The sequence below is a fragment of the Pterocles gutturalis genome, unplaced genomic scaffold, assembly GCF_000699245.1.
Source record: "Pterocles gutturalis isolate BGI_N339 unplaced genomic scaffold, ASM69924v1 scaffold11193, whole genome shotgun sequence".
Lineage (NCBI taxonomy): Eukaryota > Metazoa > Chordata > Aves > Pterocliformes > Pteroclidae > Pterocles > Pterocles gutturalis.
This window is the reverse complement of record NW_010123094.1, coordinates 15,285-31,997: the sequence shown is the minus strand read 5'-3', so window position 1 is coordinate 31,997 and position 16,713 is coordinate 15,285. Positions and strand designations below refer to the sequence as shown.

Sequence of the window (16,713 nt, the reverse complement as noted above, 5' to 3'; positions counted from 1 at the left end):
AATAATGGCTTTAATCCACTGAGAAATTAGAGGAGAAAGCTAAGAACAGACAAGAAAAAGCTATTAGAACACAAATGAGGACATTCAGAGCAGCAGCTCACATGGAAATAGCTTGGTTTCCGACTTTCTTTGTAAGCTGAGACTGCAACATCAGTGAGTGGTAATTAAAAGCTTGAAGGCTTTTCATATCAGAATTATCTTGAAATGGAGCCTGTGGCATTTATAAACCACTATGCAGCAATTAACAAGAGGAACACTAAGCATTCATTCTAAGTTCATTCTAAAAATAAGTGTTTTACAGTTTAATTGGTTTGACAAAATTAAATATACAAAAGTTTCTCATCATAGAGGTATGAGTCCATGAATACAGGAAAAAACACACACAATAAAACCCCAGCAAAAAAACAGCTTGTGGGAAACTGGAGTTCAAGACAAAAACATAACCTCATTTGAACTTCAGGAACTTGCATGCAGAGACAGAAATTCCCAAGGAAGTTGGGAAAAGATGGTCAGTCAGCATCTAAGAAACATCACAAGCTTTTGTACTGCTTCCCAGGAACAGAAATTGAAGAATTTAGGTCTGTGAGAGAAGTCTCTTCAAAGCAGCTGCTAATCTAGCTTGCCTGCCAATTGACTACATGGGGTTCCAGCTAGACATGTCATTTTCTTTGAGCTACTGGCCTGAAACATCAGTCACAGAGACTGCAGAATCTTGGCAGTACAAACTGAAGTGCAAACTCTGCTGTCATTGAAGCATTCAGACAGAAGCCCACTGTTTCTCTAGCAAGTAATCAGAAAACAAGTATCTGAAGAGGTTTTTTGGCTCAGAAAAAAATTCCAAATCAAGAATAGTTCTAGATAGTGGAACTAATAATATCCTGTTTCCACCATCTTTCCCCAGCACAAATTCTCCAATTTGGAAGAAACACAAGGTACCTCCTACAGTGAGTAAGCAGCCCGAAAAGGCTATTTTTCTCTAAACAATCTGTTACTTTCATACCACTTAGAGGAACTTCTGCTTTGTGAAACTTTGGCTACTTCTAAAACTGGGATGAAATTATGTTATTTACCCTAAATGTTTTAACTTTTTTGCAAGTTCCGCTTCCAGCCTTATTTTTTTAGGAAACTAGATTAAAAAGTACTTCATTTCACTGAGAGCAAAAATGTTTGCTAGCTTATTCTGAACTGCAAGCATGATTTAAAAAGCATGACTGCTACATTAGCACCACCGCATGATTCTTCATGTTAAAAATGATTCAGTAAGAATATCCAGGAAAAAGGTTTAAGTGTTGATATTTAAGAAGTATTCTCAAAAAGGTTTTTTGTTTTTGCTGACCACATATTTTAACTAGCAGCTTTTAAGCTTCTCTTAACTGAAAAGCACAAAGAGGGAGAGAGGCCAAACAGTAGGAATCTCTTTTAGCTCTCCACTAATTCCGTGCTGTCTCTGGGTGCAGGTGGATGAGTATATATGAGCAGATAATCAAGAAGTGTTTGCTATTTTGCAGCTGACAAGGGAAGAATTTGCTTGTTAGCTACAAAAAGTCTGCTGCATTCTATGCTTTGTTATGCCACTGAGCTACAAGAGCTAACAAAATTCCAAAACAGAAGCCAAGCTTTTTGATCACAGGTCTTTTTTTTCTTCCTGTTTTGGCAGAAGTCACATCAGGAACATCCTGTACCAGCCAAGAGAGTCGTCATAGGCTATTACTCCAAAATTTCAGTAACTGCTCACTAGTCCAACTTCATCAGCGTATAATTTAATTATGGCAGCAGTGCTGTTAGAATCCCTTTCATCTCAACAGGATGCTCTGCTCCTTCAGAAACAGTTTAATTTGCTTTACAGGATGTGGCTTCAAACAGTCTATATGTTCAATAAAAAATACATCTATTTCAAATCAAGCCAAAACTTGATCTTTCTTCATATTGACAATATTATGTAACATGCACAGAAGCCAGACTGAACTAAGAGTATTTAATAACAGGATTTGTCCTTTTGAAGAAAAGAGGCTTAAGCTCTATTTAGTTTAAATTACTGACAAGCAGTTGTTGTAAGAAAGGTGTTGCACTCACCACCTTGGAATAATTCCATTCTCTAAACTAGTTGTCTGACTTCGGAGCCAGCGACGTTGATAGCTGCTAGAAGATGATGATGAAGAGCTTGGAGATGGAAAAGGAGTGACCAGAAGACTGCTCAGAGATGCTATCAAGAAAGCAAAAAACCCCACATATACTGAATTACATAGATAACTGGTTAAATATTTTTCTTTATACTCTAACTGGAAATAAATTCCCACAAATATTGCTCTTCCTCGCTCATCTTTTTCACACAACTCCCATGAATCAGGAGAGAACTATTTTAAATGGATCTTGCTGTCTGAGAAGATTATTTTCTTATAAAGTCAAAGAACTTCCATATTAGAAGATACTAAAAGATGCCTTATTCTCATTAAAAGCATTTTGTCCTAACAGATACTGCCCTTCCATTACAACAGACAGATCTCCTGGCCCCCCGGCCTGCTATTCCTACTCAGTGCAATATCACCTTCTCTTCCCTTCCTTTAGTAAGGGCTCCAGTCAGTTCTTTCTCCAAATTATAAATTGATTAAGAACCCCAAAAGTGATGGCTGCAAACAAAGAATATAATTTAAAATATTTTTGTCTGAAGGCTTAGGGCAAAAGCATAAAGAAAACTGTTTAGCAGATGAAAAAAATTTTGAATTTACATGTCATAAGGTACCTATATTCCAGGTGAAACTGTAACATAATTACAAAAGCAGGCAAACAAGACAGACAGCAGATACCTGAACGAGCAATGCCACTGTCTCTGTCCTCGTTTTGTCCTCTGCTTGGCATATCAACAGGTGTGCTGTGTGCTAAAACAAACAGATCAATAGAAAATATTGCATAACTCATCATACTATTTGTCAGCATTTTAAAAAAGGTTTAAGTTTACAGGTCATAAAACAGCAAAGTTATATCCTGTAATGTTACTCCAATTAAGCAGTATAGTGTAAGCAGAGGTGCCAGCAAACAGTATTTCCACACTGAATATCATGTTACTAGAGGCAGTTGGTTATTTGCCCCAATCTAAAAACATCTCTAAGAAGCTTAAGAATGTAAATGCAGTCTATATTATCAGAAATCAGGTATGCTTTGAAAATGAGGGCTGGTAGAAACCCTATCTGTCACTCTTGACATTTTTTGTGTGTGCAAGATTGTCACTTTACACAGGTTAACATTATAATGAAATAATAAAACAAAGTCCATCAAGCTTCTGATTCACTCACCAAGCAGAGATTTACTATCCACAAAGCCTCACAGTAAGAACCATTCAGCCTATGCTGTATTACATTGAAGCGTTAGTAGTGCAGCGTCACTCAAATTGTGAAGCATGCAAGATTTGCAAAGGCTGTGAAGAAACTGCATTGGTATTCCAGTACACATTTTTGCAATTAACAGAACTAATTAGGCCTGAGATCTACCCACCTGCATGGGTCACCAGTATGCCTGCTGAAGGAGATTTTATGTAGCTTTAAGTTTTGAAAAGTAAAGAAATTGATATCGGTAAAGAAAAAACCTTAAAGCATCCCAGACTTAGCTCACAAATTAATTTTGAATGTGTGCCATCAAATGAAAAAAGCAGCAAGAGTTAAGAGAAGAAAAAGCTGTACACCAGCAAGACACCTGCATACTAGCAAGAAACCAGCTGTAAACCAGGAAACATAAGTTCTCTAAGAAACATAAGGGCTCATTTATTATTAAAATGTTGCTTAAAAATACATTTAAAATTAAAACATAGGAATTAGAAAAGAAACATGAACAAAAAGCAATTAATTTAGCCATTTTTTTGGAAGAAAATATAAGCCAGACACATCTGTTGTCACCATTTTCAGCCCTTTCTGTTTCTAGAGAGTAGTTATGTATGTCCTGCAACGATTCAGAAGGAGCTGGATTTATGTGTGCATGTGGATGGATCACACTGTGGCTGGCATTCCACACAAACCTGCAAAGAAAGAAGCACTGCGGATGAGCCGGAGGGGACCTCCTTCAGACACACCCTGCAGCAGTTTGCTGCTACACAGCTGTAACACACCTAGGAAACAAAAGCTATGTAGAGAAAATGCAATGCAAAAAAGTGGAAAAAAAACAAGACAGTGATGCACAGGAAAAAACAAACTAAATGAACAGATGGCCTCATGTTGTCAGAAAGACATAGAACCTGGAAATATTTACCTAAATTACTTCCACTGCGACAGGTTCCCAAACCATTCTGATTTGAGCTCAGCTTTCCCAGACTAGGATCTTGGTTGATGTACTCAAAGCTATCCTGTAAGCTAAAAAAGGGGAAAAAGACTGTTTCTTAAGAATGTGATCAACAGACATTAATATGAGCTTGAGAATTAGGCTCATTTTATAGAAAAAAGGTGTCTGAAGATTAACTTTACAAACAAATTCAAGGACCAGCAGATTTTCTAGAACTATAAGGAAACAGGTATTTATTTTCTACATAAGCTCCCTCTTTGAATTATTGTAAATTTCTGTATGTCACATCTGGGGTTCAGTTCATTCACATTTTCCCATTTTTGGCACAAGAAAAAAAGGAACAGATGAGAAACAGTATTATCTTCTGTCATTATTGAAGGAAACAGAAGTGGAGTACAGGGACACAAAGCTTCTTCAACATATACCCCTTCTTCACCCTTCTGTCAGCAAGAAGAGAGAGAGGCTTTGATTGTCCAAAGCACTAAGTTTATTGCATGCCCTTGACAAATAAAGCACCAGAAACTCAGAGATTTTTATTTTTAAACTTGTGTGGCCTGGCTGGCATATATCAAGAGAATGCTTTTCCACAGCCACCATTTCTGATTTTCTACTAGACTTTTCCATTTCGGCTAAGTCAAATGTAGAAGCAGTGACAGAAGGACTACAAAAGGAGAAAAGACAAATGCACTGGATGGGGAAGGAAAAAAAAAAGTTCTTACTTATTGTTGCTCCCACTGAAGCTTCCTACCCTGGCTGAGAAGACTTTACTTATCATCAGCTGTGGGGGAGAGCTGAAAGGATAAACAGTCATTTCAGTGAGTCATCAATTCCAAGCGCCTGACAAGAGAGTGCATCACAGAAAAGGACACTCACCGTATATAGTGAATCTTCAAGGTGGAGCCTTTGTAACTCATTGCCACTGAGCCAAACATCATTTCTCCCAGCATGTTGACATCAGAGGCTGGTCTGGTGTACTATACAGACAAGAAGACAGGAAGAGCAAAGTCAGTAATAACTTGGCATACTATTTCAATTCAATATAGTGCCATACTGCTACATTTTGAATGGAGAATACAAGTTCTGCTTTTCCATGCCAACTAAGAACCTGTGTGGTTCTAACACACTGAGGGCAAGCACAAGCAAGCACAGCTGGAAGACGTACTCTGTTTTGCACACTAGATGGGCATTGTTACCCTTGTTCCAGAGGGACCTCCAAAGGCAAAAAAAAAAGAAAAAAGATGTACTGCATTTCCAAAGAAATAGCTGTGTCCAGGAGTATTCCCATATATCGGAGTGTAAGACAGACTAAAGGGATTCTTAAAATACCAACAGCTTCTTCAGAACTGACCTGAAGCATAGGTAGACATCTTTCAAAACAAGAACAGAGAAGGGTATAGTGCTTTTTATAACATTCACAAATAATAACGCTATTAAATATCTTCTGTAAGTCTTTCAAAGACAAGACCAAGATAGACCAAAAGGTTAGGTTAACCCACATGTTCTTATTCTACAACACTTTAAAGACAGGGCAGGTATCTCAAGGGTCAGATTAACTTGTAATATACTAGAAATACAACTAGTCATTCAATGCACGTAAATTAAGCCTTTTATATACAAACTTCTTCAGTAAAATGGATAAATACAAGCAAGAAAAGTAATGAACATTACCTGATACTTCGGTATCTGTTCTTTGATATTTTGCATACAGCTTACTGAGGGACTATGGGATGAAATATTGTTGTTCCCATTGCTTGCTTGGCACTTCTTGGCAGAAGTCTTCACAGAAGCATCTTCTGCCATTTTCTGTGTCAAAACAGAGCAATATGATGAAAACAATTAAAGCAAACTTTACAATCTGTAAACACACCACTGCAAGATTTTTCTTAAAAAATACAGGTAAGCAACAGAAATAAAAATTACTGTTATTTGGCTCAAATAATATAAGCTAGTTTTAAAAGACTTTTAAAAAGGCCAGCATCAGAGAAAGTGCAGAACTACTCTCACATTTATGTTGTCAGACAAGTTTTCATAGTATCACACATAGTCAGACTAATTAGCCAAAGTTCCACTGGAAGATCATTCCTAATTGTTATTAAGTGCTCTGTGTAACATTTGCCAAATTTTATGTAAACAAAATCCCATCTTATTAATTCTTTACAAACCAACTTCTGTAATCATTTGCACAAGTAAGCACTTAAATTACAGAGAACTTTTGCTCCCCAACTGATTAACAGATTTCCTAAACAGAACAACATCCAGCAAAAACAAGGGGTGAATAATGCATCATTTGGTAGAATACCAGGTTATAAAATCTATTTGTTAAACCTATAGAGGAGTCACATAAAAAAAAAAAAGCAAGCAGATGACTGTCTCATTCAAAGTTTACTCCCAAGTCACTATGTTTTAACATTTTAAAACTGATCAGAAAGGTGTGAAGGAAGTCTTGGAAAGATACAAATTACATGAATGCTGTTCTCGTATGTTTCGTAAGACAAGTTGCATTTAATTCATTGGGTTTTACTTAAAGTTTTCTTGGAATAAAATCTAATCAGTTTCTTGGTTTCTTGTTTTCTTTAACAGTTGCTTTTATTTTTTTCCAGTTTGAACGTCTATTAGATGTCAGTTAGAAGGGCCACATTATTTCAAATGTACTTCTCACATGCACTTGAAGTGACACACAGAAGGAGCAAAACTGCAACCTTGCAGCCATCAAAACTGTTTAGAAAGTCTTAGAAAGCTTATCTCATACTCTTAAACTTTATATATTTAAGAAATATTAAATCCCTTCATGAACATATATGGAATATGTATTAATGTAAACATTCATTCTGATGTTCATCAAATGAATGAAGTGATAAATCTCATTTTGTACTAGCATGGTTTACCTCATTGGGAAAGTGCATTGGCATAGACCAACTAAATGCTTTTAAAATATCAACAAAGCACATGTAGATAAGTTTACAGAAAAAAAAACACAAGCAAGCAGGCAAAAATAAATCATCATAATTAGATGCTAGTAAAAAGCAGCCATAGCCAAATTTACATCACATATTTTGTGCTCAGCAAGATGAGAAAGGAATGATAACAGGAAATTAAGTGGAAATAAAAGTAGAATCCAATATTCCATAAGAAAAAGACTGATTTTTAAGATAAACACATTGAATACTGCAGTGCAGTAACTGCAATAAGTCTCAAGATGCTGAAAAGGGCAAAAGGAAAGATGCAGAAGAAAGAGGAAGAGCAAGCCACCGAGAGAAGTGCAGTAGCTAATCTGTCTTTTTTTTTTTAAATTGAGTTTAAAAATAAGCCTAGTAGCATGTTAAAAAAAGTAAAATCCTAGACTACCATGTTTTATCCTGTATTTGCACTTCTTTTGTGCAGTTTTTCCTGGCATAGTATTTATGTGCTATTGTTTATCTAATCCCAATCTGACTATCATCAGGAGTTTAAAAATGCACCAGTGTCACTAGCCACGTGTTTAACGAGGCTTAAAAAAAGCCTAATAAAAATAGTCTGATATATGCCATCTGCAGAAAGAACTGGAGATTAGATTTAGACCAGTGAGAAGAAATGCAGTGTATTAAACATATGGTCAAATGGAATACAGATGTGCTGCTAGTTCCCCCAGGTAAACTTACTGCATACTTTAAAGATAAACAATGTATTTGAATATTCAGTGTGAATAAGCTTTACTGTATTTCAGGCAAATGGATAAATGCACAGTATACACACACTTTGACTCCAGTTTAAAGAGGACTGAGTTTGAGAGTAATTTTGCCTTATCTTTAAATGAATCAAGTTTTAAGCTCACTGTTTGATAACATATCAAACGTGACCAAACATTCAAGATCACTTTTAAACACCTATGTGTTTGCATGCCATTCAAAGTGCTTTTTTTATTTTTTTTTAAAGGATTTCTAGATTAGTGTCCGGCTAGAAAACAGATTACAGCCTGTATCATGTGCCATGAGGGAGGTTATAATCTGTTTTATGCCAGTGTTGTATAGAGTTTTTAATAGGAGATTTTGTATTTAACTTGTTTAAAGTATTCAAGCAGGTGGAAGTATTGAAGTGAAACCAGAAATACATTCCTTCCTCACGTGCTGTGTGTGTTCAACCAACTTTAAGATACAAAGTTAAAACCTTGATTGGAGGGAGGAGGGGTGGTGTGGGAGGGAAGGGGGGGGTAAGATTAACAGACCAGTCTGACCCATTTACCCTCTTAAGTAGGTGATCAGTCATGAGTTGATGGTGCTCAGTCTTACTGATTGGCACAATGGCACATTTGCAGTGTGACTGAAATAGAGATTGCTGTTTTTTAAGCATCTTCATAACTAATTTCTACAAGTCACAATTATTCATATGTATAGCTAGTGATTCTATAGTAAACTATGCTAGTCTGACAGGCTGAAGCTGCTGCTTGTAACAAAGGCTTCAAAACAAAAAAAAAATTAAAGTAACTCAAAGTAGAAGAGAGACACAAAGCTATCAGGAAAAAAAAAAAAGAAAAAAAAACAACCAAAAAAACCTACAAACCACCCCAAACCAGGAAATACAATTGGTTTACTTGTCTTAAAATCACCTAAGTTTGCTGGCAGCATTACCCTACAATTTGTGTGCCTGAACAGAAGCACAAAGAATTTGCATCTTCAGAGCATCTACTGCTGCTTCTAAGTGTGTCTTCAAAACTTCTGTGCCTGTATCTTGCCATGTGTCAGTCTTACACATTATAGCACGGTCAGCCAAAGTGGAGTTGTTTTAATTCACATAAAGCCAACAACTTTACTATTCCAAATACCAAAGGAAGACAAACACATTTAGAGACATGCTAGACATAACTGGAACAATGGGACTGCACAACCACAGCTAACGGGAAAAAGCAATCACAGTCAACACTAAAAAGGCTAAGGAAATAATTTAAAGGGGTACGGATTGCTTTGCTTGAAAGCAAATCAGGTCTAAATTGCCAAGTTTCAATACCGCATGTATATTATAGATATGTGTTCACAGGCTTTTTGGAATCCAATACACTCTTGTTGCAGCTATCCCAGAATCAAAATCAAGCAAAAGATCACAAGAAAGATAAAGAAGTTGACACTCATTTTAAATTCCTGCTTTGAGGAAGGGAAAAAAAAAAGAACAGTAGGACAAAAGTAAAACTAGCATTTCATACCTGAACCACAGCTTCATCGATTTTGCGGACTGCTTTGGAATCAAATAAGACCTGTCTTCCTCTCCTCTCGCAGTCTTGATAAACTATCAGGCGGATTTCATTCAAGTCAAACTCTGAAGAGGACCAGCTGCAGATTATAAACACAAGATGTTAAAATAGTGTGCTTACATTGCAGACTTATTTAACTGAAGAAACAGGTATTTGGCAAATGCATCTTTTACTCGGCATTTACAAGAATCAGGCTGTAATCACAGAACTCTGATCAAAAAGGAACTAAAGGAGCATACAAGCCAAATGTCACTGATACATAGGTAGGCACAGCTGCAGATTATAAACACAAGATGTTAAAATAGTGTGCTTACATTGCAGACTTATTTAACTGAAGAAACAGGTATTTGGCAAATGCATCTTTTACTCGGCATTTACAAGAATCAGGCTGTAATCACAGAACTCTGATCAAAAAGGAACTCAAAGGAGCATATAAGCCAAATGTCACTGATACACAGGTAGGCACAGCCAGACCACAGCAAGACCCATTTTCATCTAACCTTTCCTCAAAATTTTTCAGAAAGGGAAGACAAAACTTTGTTTCAGCAATCTGTTCCAAGGCTTAACTACTTTTAAACTTACTCCCTTGCCTGTACATAGTCTGGATCACCCTTATTGCAAGGTAGGTGTACTATTCTGTGCCATTCTCTCAGTGGCAATAAAGAACAATGGATTACCATCCTCTTTACTACAGCCTTTCACAAGCTCAAGGTTTACATTCTCCCTCATCCTTCTCACCCCTAAATAACACAAACCCAATTCCTTTTGAGTATTCCTGTCAATATAAAGTTATGATCTTTTCCAAAGTTTAATTCTTGTAACTGAAATACAATGTTTATGTTGTTCCATTATCTTCCCCCTTTCTTTTCTCAGATGTTTCAGGTTTTACAGAGCAACCATAGATTACCGAGTCTCAGTCTCCAACTACAACGAAAATCATTTAGCAGATTAAATCAAGATACCACTGAGATTCAACCTGAAACAAAACAGCTCTCTCAAGCCAGAATCTGCCTGTTCCTAAGAGATACATCATGGCACACAACTTGCTTCGTTGCGCTACTGCTGAATGCTGAGGAGCACAACTGATCATGGCTGTGATGGCAAGAGACTTCATTTCCTAATTCCCAGATCTGCACATCAGAGCACGGAGGGTTGCTTGGCCTCAGGTTCAGCTACAGAAAATGCTTTTATTGTTATGTAACTGACAATCTGGAATTAATGGATAAAACCTAATACTGCATAAAGCAGTGCCCCACAGCACTGGTGCTCCGTCCTATTGCCTCATCCCTGACCTGGATGGACTGCATCTAGCGGGTAAAAGTACAGCTGTTATTAATAGTTGTTGGTTTAACAAATTGCATAACAGACTTCAGTCAAGGCCACACCGATCTCCCACCTGAAAGGATGTTGCATTTCGGAATTTTCCTAAACTATGCCTTACAGAGAAGGAAAGCAGAGAATCGAGGGCAGAGCACAAAAAATCTATACAGCTGAAAGACAAGAAATTCTGAAGCTATTTCTTTTATTCCATGCTCTGTTAACTGCCATAAATCAATAGTGAGCTAAACAGCATCAACTCATGCTAGAGTCAGTAAGGTAACCATGGGCAACTGCTTCAGGAGCACACTCGAGACTTGCAAATCTAAAATTGTTTTAAGTAAAGCCAGTTTAATTTCTTCTTTGTGCTTCATCTTGAATTTCAGAGATCAACTCCCCTTTCTATGTAGCTAGAAAGAAAAATAAGCCTAAGTAGGTACCCTTTTGAAAGCTGAAGGACTTAATCAGTCTGGAAGGTTTTATTCTATTTTTAAATACCTTGGGACAGAATACGTGAGATACCTAACTCCACTGTAAGGTACTCTGATAGAAGTATACTCTATGAACATAGTATGTAAGGGTCCAGTACATATCAAAGCCAGGTCATGGAATGATGCCAAAGCCTGTTTTGCCATCAACAGTGAGGAAAACTTGTCAATGTGTTCGTAACATGTTTCCTCCAAAATGCTAGGAGTACCAGGCAGATTTCAAGTCTTCCCTTTCAAAGGCAGTCACAGCATTAAGTTAACCTGCATAAGATCAGACCTGATACCATTGTTGATAGTTGCCCAACAAAGATCCTACACACCTCACATATACAGAGAGCTGCACTACACCATCTGTTTTAAAAGTCTGTTACTAGTTTCTCAGCCCACTGCCTGCGCAACACTATTACAAAATACAGTTATACAGAAGTCAGAGCCACCAACAGACTTCATTCTAATCTGCCGTATGAATCTGATGCTCTTCAGTACCAGATACTCTGATACCTGTTCAGTTATACAGCTACCCACTCACTTACACACATCCTGCAACAAGCAATACCATAACTCTTGAAGTAACTATGCAGCTTTCTTAAAAAGGCCACAGGTCTTCCCTTCTTTTAACAAATAAAAGGTACATCTCTATGACCTTCATTTAAATTTAAGGCAAGAGCAAAGCCTTATTTATCTCCAAGACCAGCACAGCAGGGTCCATAGTTCAGACCACAGGACTGCAACAGGAAAATATTAATTTCAAGCACAGATTGAGCCAATTCTGCATCTGCCCATCAACACTAAAGGAATGCTTGATACTTGTGTTGCATGAACTCCGGTTTCCTTATGAACAGGTGAACTCCCACATTCTGCACTAAAGCAAACCTGACGTTGTTTGTGCAGTGCCAACTTCTGCATAAGATGTGAACTGGGTTTTATAACAAATGCTGAAGTAGAAGCCAGTTTCACAGTCTGGTGAGATGTTTTTTCCACACAGCATGATAGAATTAAAGATTCTAGCATTAAAAAATTAGAAGCCAGTTTCACAGTCTGGTGAGATGCTTTTTCCACACAGCATGCTAGAATTAAAGATTCTAGCATTAAAAAACTAAAGACCTTTCAGAACTTCAAACAGATTCTAATACTAGACAGCGACAAGCTAAGAAGTTACATAAAATCTATCACACACAGCTTTATGTGACTAATAGACCAAATCTAGGGAAGTACCTTCAGATAATGCTTCTTAGAGTACTGACCAAATATCAAACTTGTGTTTTAATGAAGTCTTTGCTTTCAGTCTTTGAATTACCCGGAACACAGACGCAGTTCTTGTAGCATTCTTACCCATTACAGAAGAGATCCATCCTACTAAAAACTCGTTTGATAAAATCAAGCATATCTATAGGCAAGTTATACTGGCACACAAACCCACGGTCTCATTACTTTCACATGGAATCTAGCACCAGGCCCAAGACTAGTCAGATGACCAGGATGCTTTTCCCTGACACAAAAGCTGATGAGCAGACTGCTCCCAGTACTCCCACCCTTTATTGTTTAAGCCAGCTTATATAACAAACAGCCCCCAAAACAAGGACAGCAGAAGTATTCAATCATCTCCTAAAAGCAGAGTGTTGAAGAATACAGACAGTACACAGACTCATTGGTCATCTCTGTTCTTACAAAAAAAAACCCCAAAAACCAAAAAACCCCAAGCTCTATCAGCTTCCTGCTTATTTAGCAATGCTGAAAGGTATGCACTTTTGTTTTTTCTTCACATACAGCTTTTGAAAAAGAGATAAGACACTCTTACATAAAACCAGACAGTACACAGACTCATTGGTCATCTCTGTTCTTACAAAAAAAAACCCCAAAAACCAAAAAACCCCAAGCTCTATCAGCTTCCTGCTTATTTAGCAATGCTGAAAGGTATGCACTTTTGTTTTTTCTTCACATACAGCTTTTTAAAAAAGAGATAAGACACATAAAACATCAGTTCACAAAAACACAACCCACCACTCCTCTGCATTGTATAGCTTAACATTTCTGTAGATGTTAGAAAGTAATAGCTTAAGTGTTTGCCTAAGAATGAAAAAAAAAAAACTTTTACTCTTCCATTGGTTGTTTTTAAAAAAGACCAAAATTTCTGAAATAGGCAACAGAAACATTTCAGCCTGGTTTTCCTAGGAAAAGTGTCTCGTATGCTCACAGGCAACCCATATGCATACAGATTCACCTTGCTCAATTATTTGTTAACTCTCTAATCGATTTCAACCATCAAGTTTGACCACGGGATATATATTTCTATCCTCCAAAAATAGTGAAGGATATAACAGACTGTTCCCTCCCCCTCCAAGGTGACAATATGAACTAATGTTAATTCTAAGGCAACGACAACAAAATCCTCACAATCCACTTGTGGGAGACAGGTAGAAGATGGGGAAAGAGAAGATTCTGAAAGAGTTATGTGAAAAGCTTGCACCAGAATTTGCACATCATTAGACTAAATTATCTATTTTTCATTTAAAATTTTGTAACAAAGTTATTAATTCTTCCACTTTTGGACTAGAAAGCAAACCTTCACCACACTTACAAAAGCCCCTTATCTTCTAGCTGCATCACATTATGAGATTGTAACAGTCCACTCCATGTCAAATTATAACAAATACCAATGTTTATTTATATCAAAAGTGCCTTTTTAGCTCTTCACCACCACTCCCTACACTCTATTTCATGACTCAAGACTCAGCTGGTTTCCTTATATTCATTTGGTAAAATCTAAACTGTCACACTGTTGATTGTTTCCTTTCAATCAGCTTTAAAAAGCCTTAAAAATAAGTTGCACTCACCAGTAACTAAAACACCATTTGCCTAAACCTTCTTTATATAAAAAGTTTCTTATTCTGCTTATGCAAGAAAGATCTTGCATGTTCAATTCCTGTTTAAGAACTAGTTAATAAACAGAATGTCAGAAAAGTTGTGCTGATGGAATGAACATATATTGCTAAGTTACTTATAAAACAAATTACACAGGTAAAACTATAAAATTATAGTAGGGTTTTCTTAAGCCCCCTGAATATCAACGTATGGCAAAAATGACAAAGCAGGCTTCTGGTAACATTACAACCTAGAATGGTAATAAAGTGAAGAGACTGACAGCTAACTGAAATGTTTTACTTCGGCTTAAAAAAGAATGCATTATGCCTGGTCCTGCACATTCTTAAAAATTAGCTTAATTAATGAATATGCACTTGTGCAGACATTCATATTTCAGGTTAAGTGTGGCTGTTTTGACTGAACATAATGTTTTCTTTGACCACAAAAATAAAAGCTCAATATATCCTTTCTCACCTTTTTGTAACTACATGACCCTTCCTGTTACTCATATCAAATTCTCTGCAGCAGCAGAAGTCCGTCCCAGCACATGAAGGGGGTCAGAAACATAGCTGGGAAAAGGAAGGAAGTAGGAGGCAATGGAACCTCCACCTCTTGGTGGCAGCATGAGTTATACTCACTTCATCCATGGAGGTGTATAGCTTTAGGAAAGGGCATAAAGAAAACATACCCTATACACTTCAAATAAGTATTGAGGCTAGTTACAATGTTAATTGGGTTTTCCTTGTTCTAGTCAATTTTCTGCCAACTTAGTGAGCTGAACTGACTCCCTAAGGGGAGCCAGTTCCAGAAGGATTGGAAAGGCCAAGGCCAGCACAAGAAGAAAAAGGACAAGAGTACAGAAAGCAAAGGAAGAAGAGGCAATCTGATCACTCTCTTCAGCATCAGCAGTCTGTTTGAACTGCTCAGCTTATCTAGCCTCACGTTCATAGTAGATGTTTCCTGTATCTGGAAGATGCTAGAACTAATAAACATCATCTTCAAGTCAAAATAAATAAATAAAAATCAAGCTGTCTGAATTCATACAACAGAAAAACCAGGTCTACAAAAGATTCTAAAACACTGCGGATTTATTTTTTTTTTAAAGAAAGTCACAAGTTTGGAACAGTATACAGATAACCTGGCAAGTTTTCTCCCCAGATTCCATATTAATCTTAAATTTCATTTATTTTCTTCCACATTAGCATATAAGCTATTTTCCTTTGGCTTGTTCAACATTTCTGCCCCTACAGGTATGAGGCATGGAGGCAAGGAAATCTCTCTTACTTAGGGAAAATCAGACTCATTTGTTTCTGGAAATAACCCACAAAAAGTTTGCCCCGTTCTGCCCAGAATCAGTATTTTCAGTTAATACAGACCTCCAAACCCTGATCTTCATAAAGAAAGCTTTTGGTTCAACTTTATAGCAATCAGCATGCATGCAATAACTGAAGAGTGACCTATTTATTTATATTTAAAAACTACTTCAGCTGACCTTAAAACATTTTTTTAAAGTGACTAACCACTCACTACTTCAGTGCAACACCTATAGACTAGAGAAATAAAAAGGCTGAAACATATCTATATACCTATATATCTATATTTTTCTGCTTCTTAGATCAGCAATCCTAAATGTAGAATATTTATCCTAACACCCTTGGGTGTTAGAATTTGGAAAAAACTGATATTTTCAACAGTTAGGTAGCAGTACTCAGACACTGGAGACATGCTGGCACACATCTGAAAAAGGCACCACGAAGATGCCAAAAAAACCCACTATTCATACTCCAGATTACTTTGAGGTAATACTCAATCTAGAGGTCATCTACAAGTAAAGCAGAGTGTTCTCCTCTCCCTTCTTCCCCACTTCACAGCACTCTCTCCTGTCTGCTCTGCAAACTGTTACTACTTGACCCACTAACATTGGAGGTGGGGAAAAAAAAATAAAAGAGGGGAAACTAATTAGAAAAATAGAAAGAGAATGTAAGATTATTTAACCTTAACTGAAAAGAAAGGCAATTATTCTTCAAGACTCAATTTGCATATACATAAATCTTACACAGAGTCAAGAACATACATTCAGTTTCAAACAACAGGGAAGACTTTCTGGAGTATCGGTCACCATCACCAGAAAGAATAAGCTTCTAATAGAACTCTTCAAGTTATTTACAAAATTGTCTTTCATATACATGATTTAAATCTCATATCAACTAAAAATATCCATTCTCTGTCAAAAATCATTTATATATATAAAATTACATGCATACCTGTTTTGCAGCAGTCTAGTCACTTTGCTCACACAGCTGACACTTTGGTCTTTCAAAGATTTTCTAATCCTTTCATCCAATTTGGTACAAGAGAGATTATTTCCAAGTGGTACATTGTTGTTTCTTGCTCTTTCTATTTGTCCTCCTGTGCCATTTGTAGCTTTTGGTGTACCCCCACACATTTTCTTTTGCTACAAATCCTCCTGTAAAGCTCCCTCAGAGAAACTAAATACCTGCTAAAGAGAGTCTCAAATGGATTTCTTTACTATAGATCAACCATTAACGATGGTAATTT

At 36.9% G+C, this 16,713-nt stretch overlaps 1 protein-coding gene across 1 annotated transcript in view; it reads right to left on the bottom strand.

Moving 5' to 3' along the window:
* FNIP2 (folliculin interacting protein 2) overlaps window positions 1-16,600 on the bottom strand; it is a 31,682-nt gene extending 15,082 nt beyond the window's left edge. The window contains exons 1-9 of the mRNA XM_010077770.1: window positions 16,419-16,600; window positions 9,440-9,566; window positions 5,935-6,069; window positions 5,140-5,240; window positions 4,986-5,057; window positions 4,237-4,337; window positions 4,007-4,096; window positions 2,805-2,876; window positions 2,074-2,203 (exon numbers count right to left, since the gene is read on the bottom strand). Of these exons, the coding sequence (XP_010076072.1) occupies window positions 2,074-2,203; window positions 2,805-2,876; window positions 4,007-4,096; window positions 4,237-4,337; window positions 4,986-5,057; window positions 5,140-5,240; window positions 5,935-6,069; window positions 9,440-9,566; window positions 16,419-16,600 (1,010 nt within the window). The remainder of the gene's footprint in view (window positions 1-2,073; window positions 2,204-2,804; window positions 2,877-4,006; window positions 4,097-4,236; window positions 4,338-4,985; window positions 5,058-5,139; window positions 5,241-5,934; window positions 6,070-9,439; window positions 9,567-16,418) is intronic.
* Between the last annotated feature and the right edge of the window lie 113 nt (window positions 16,601-16,713).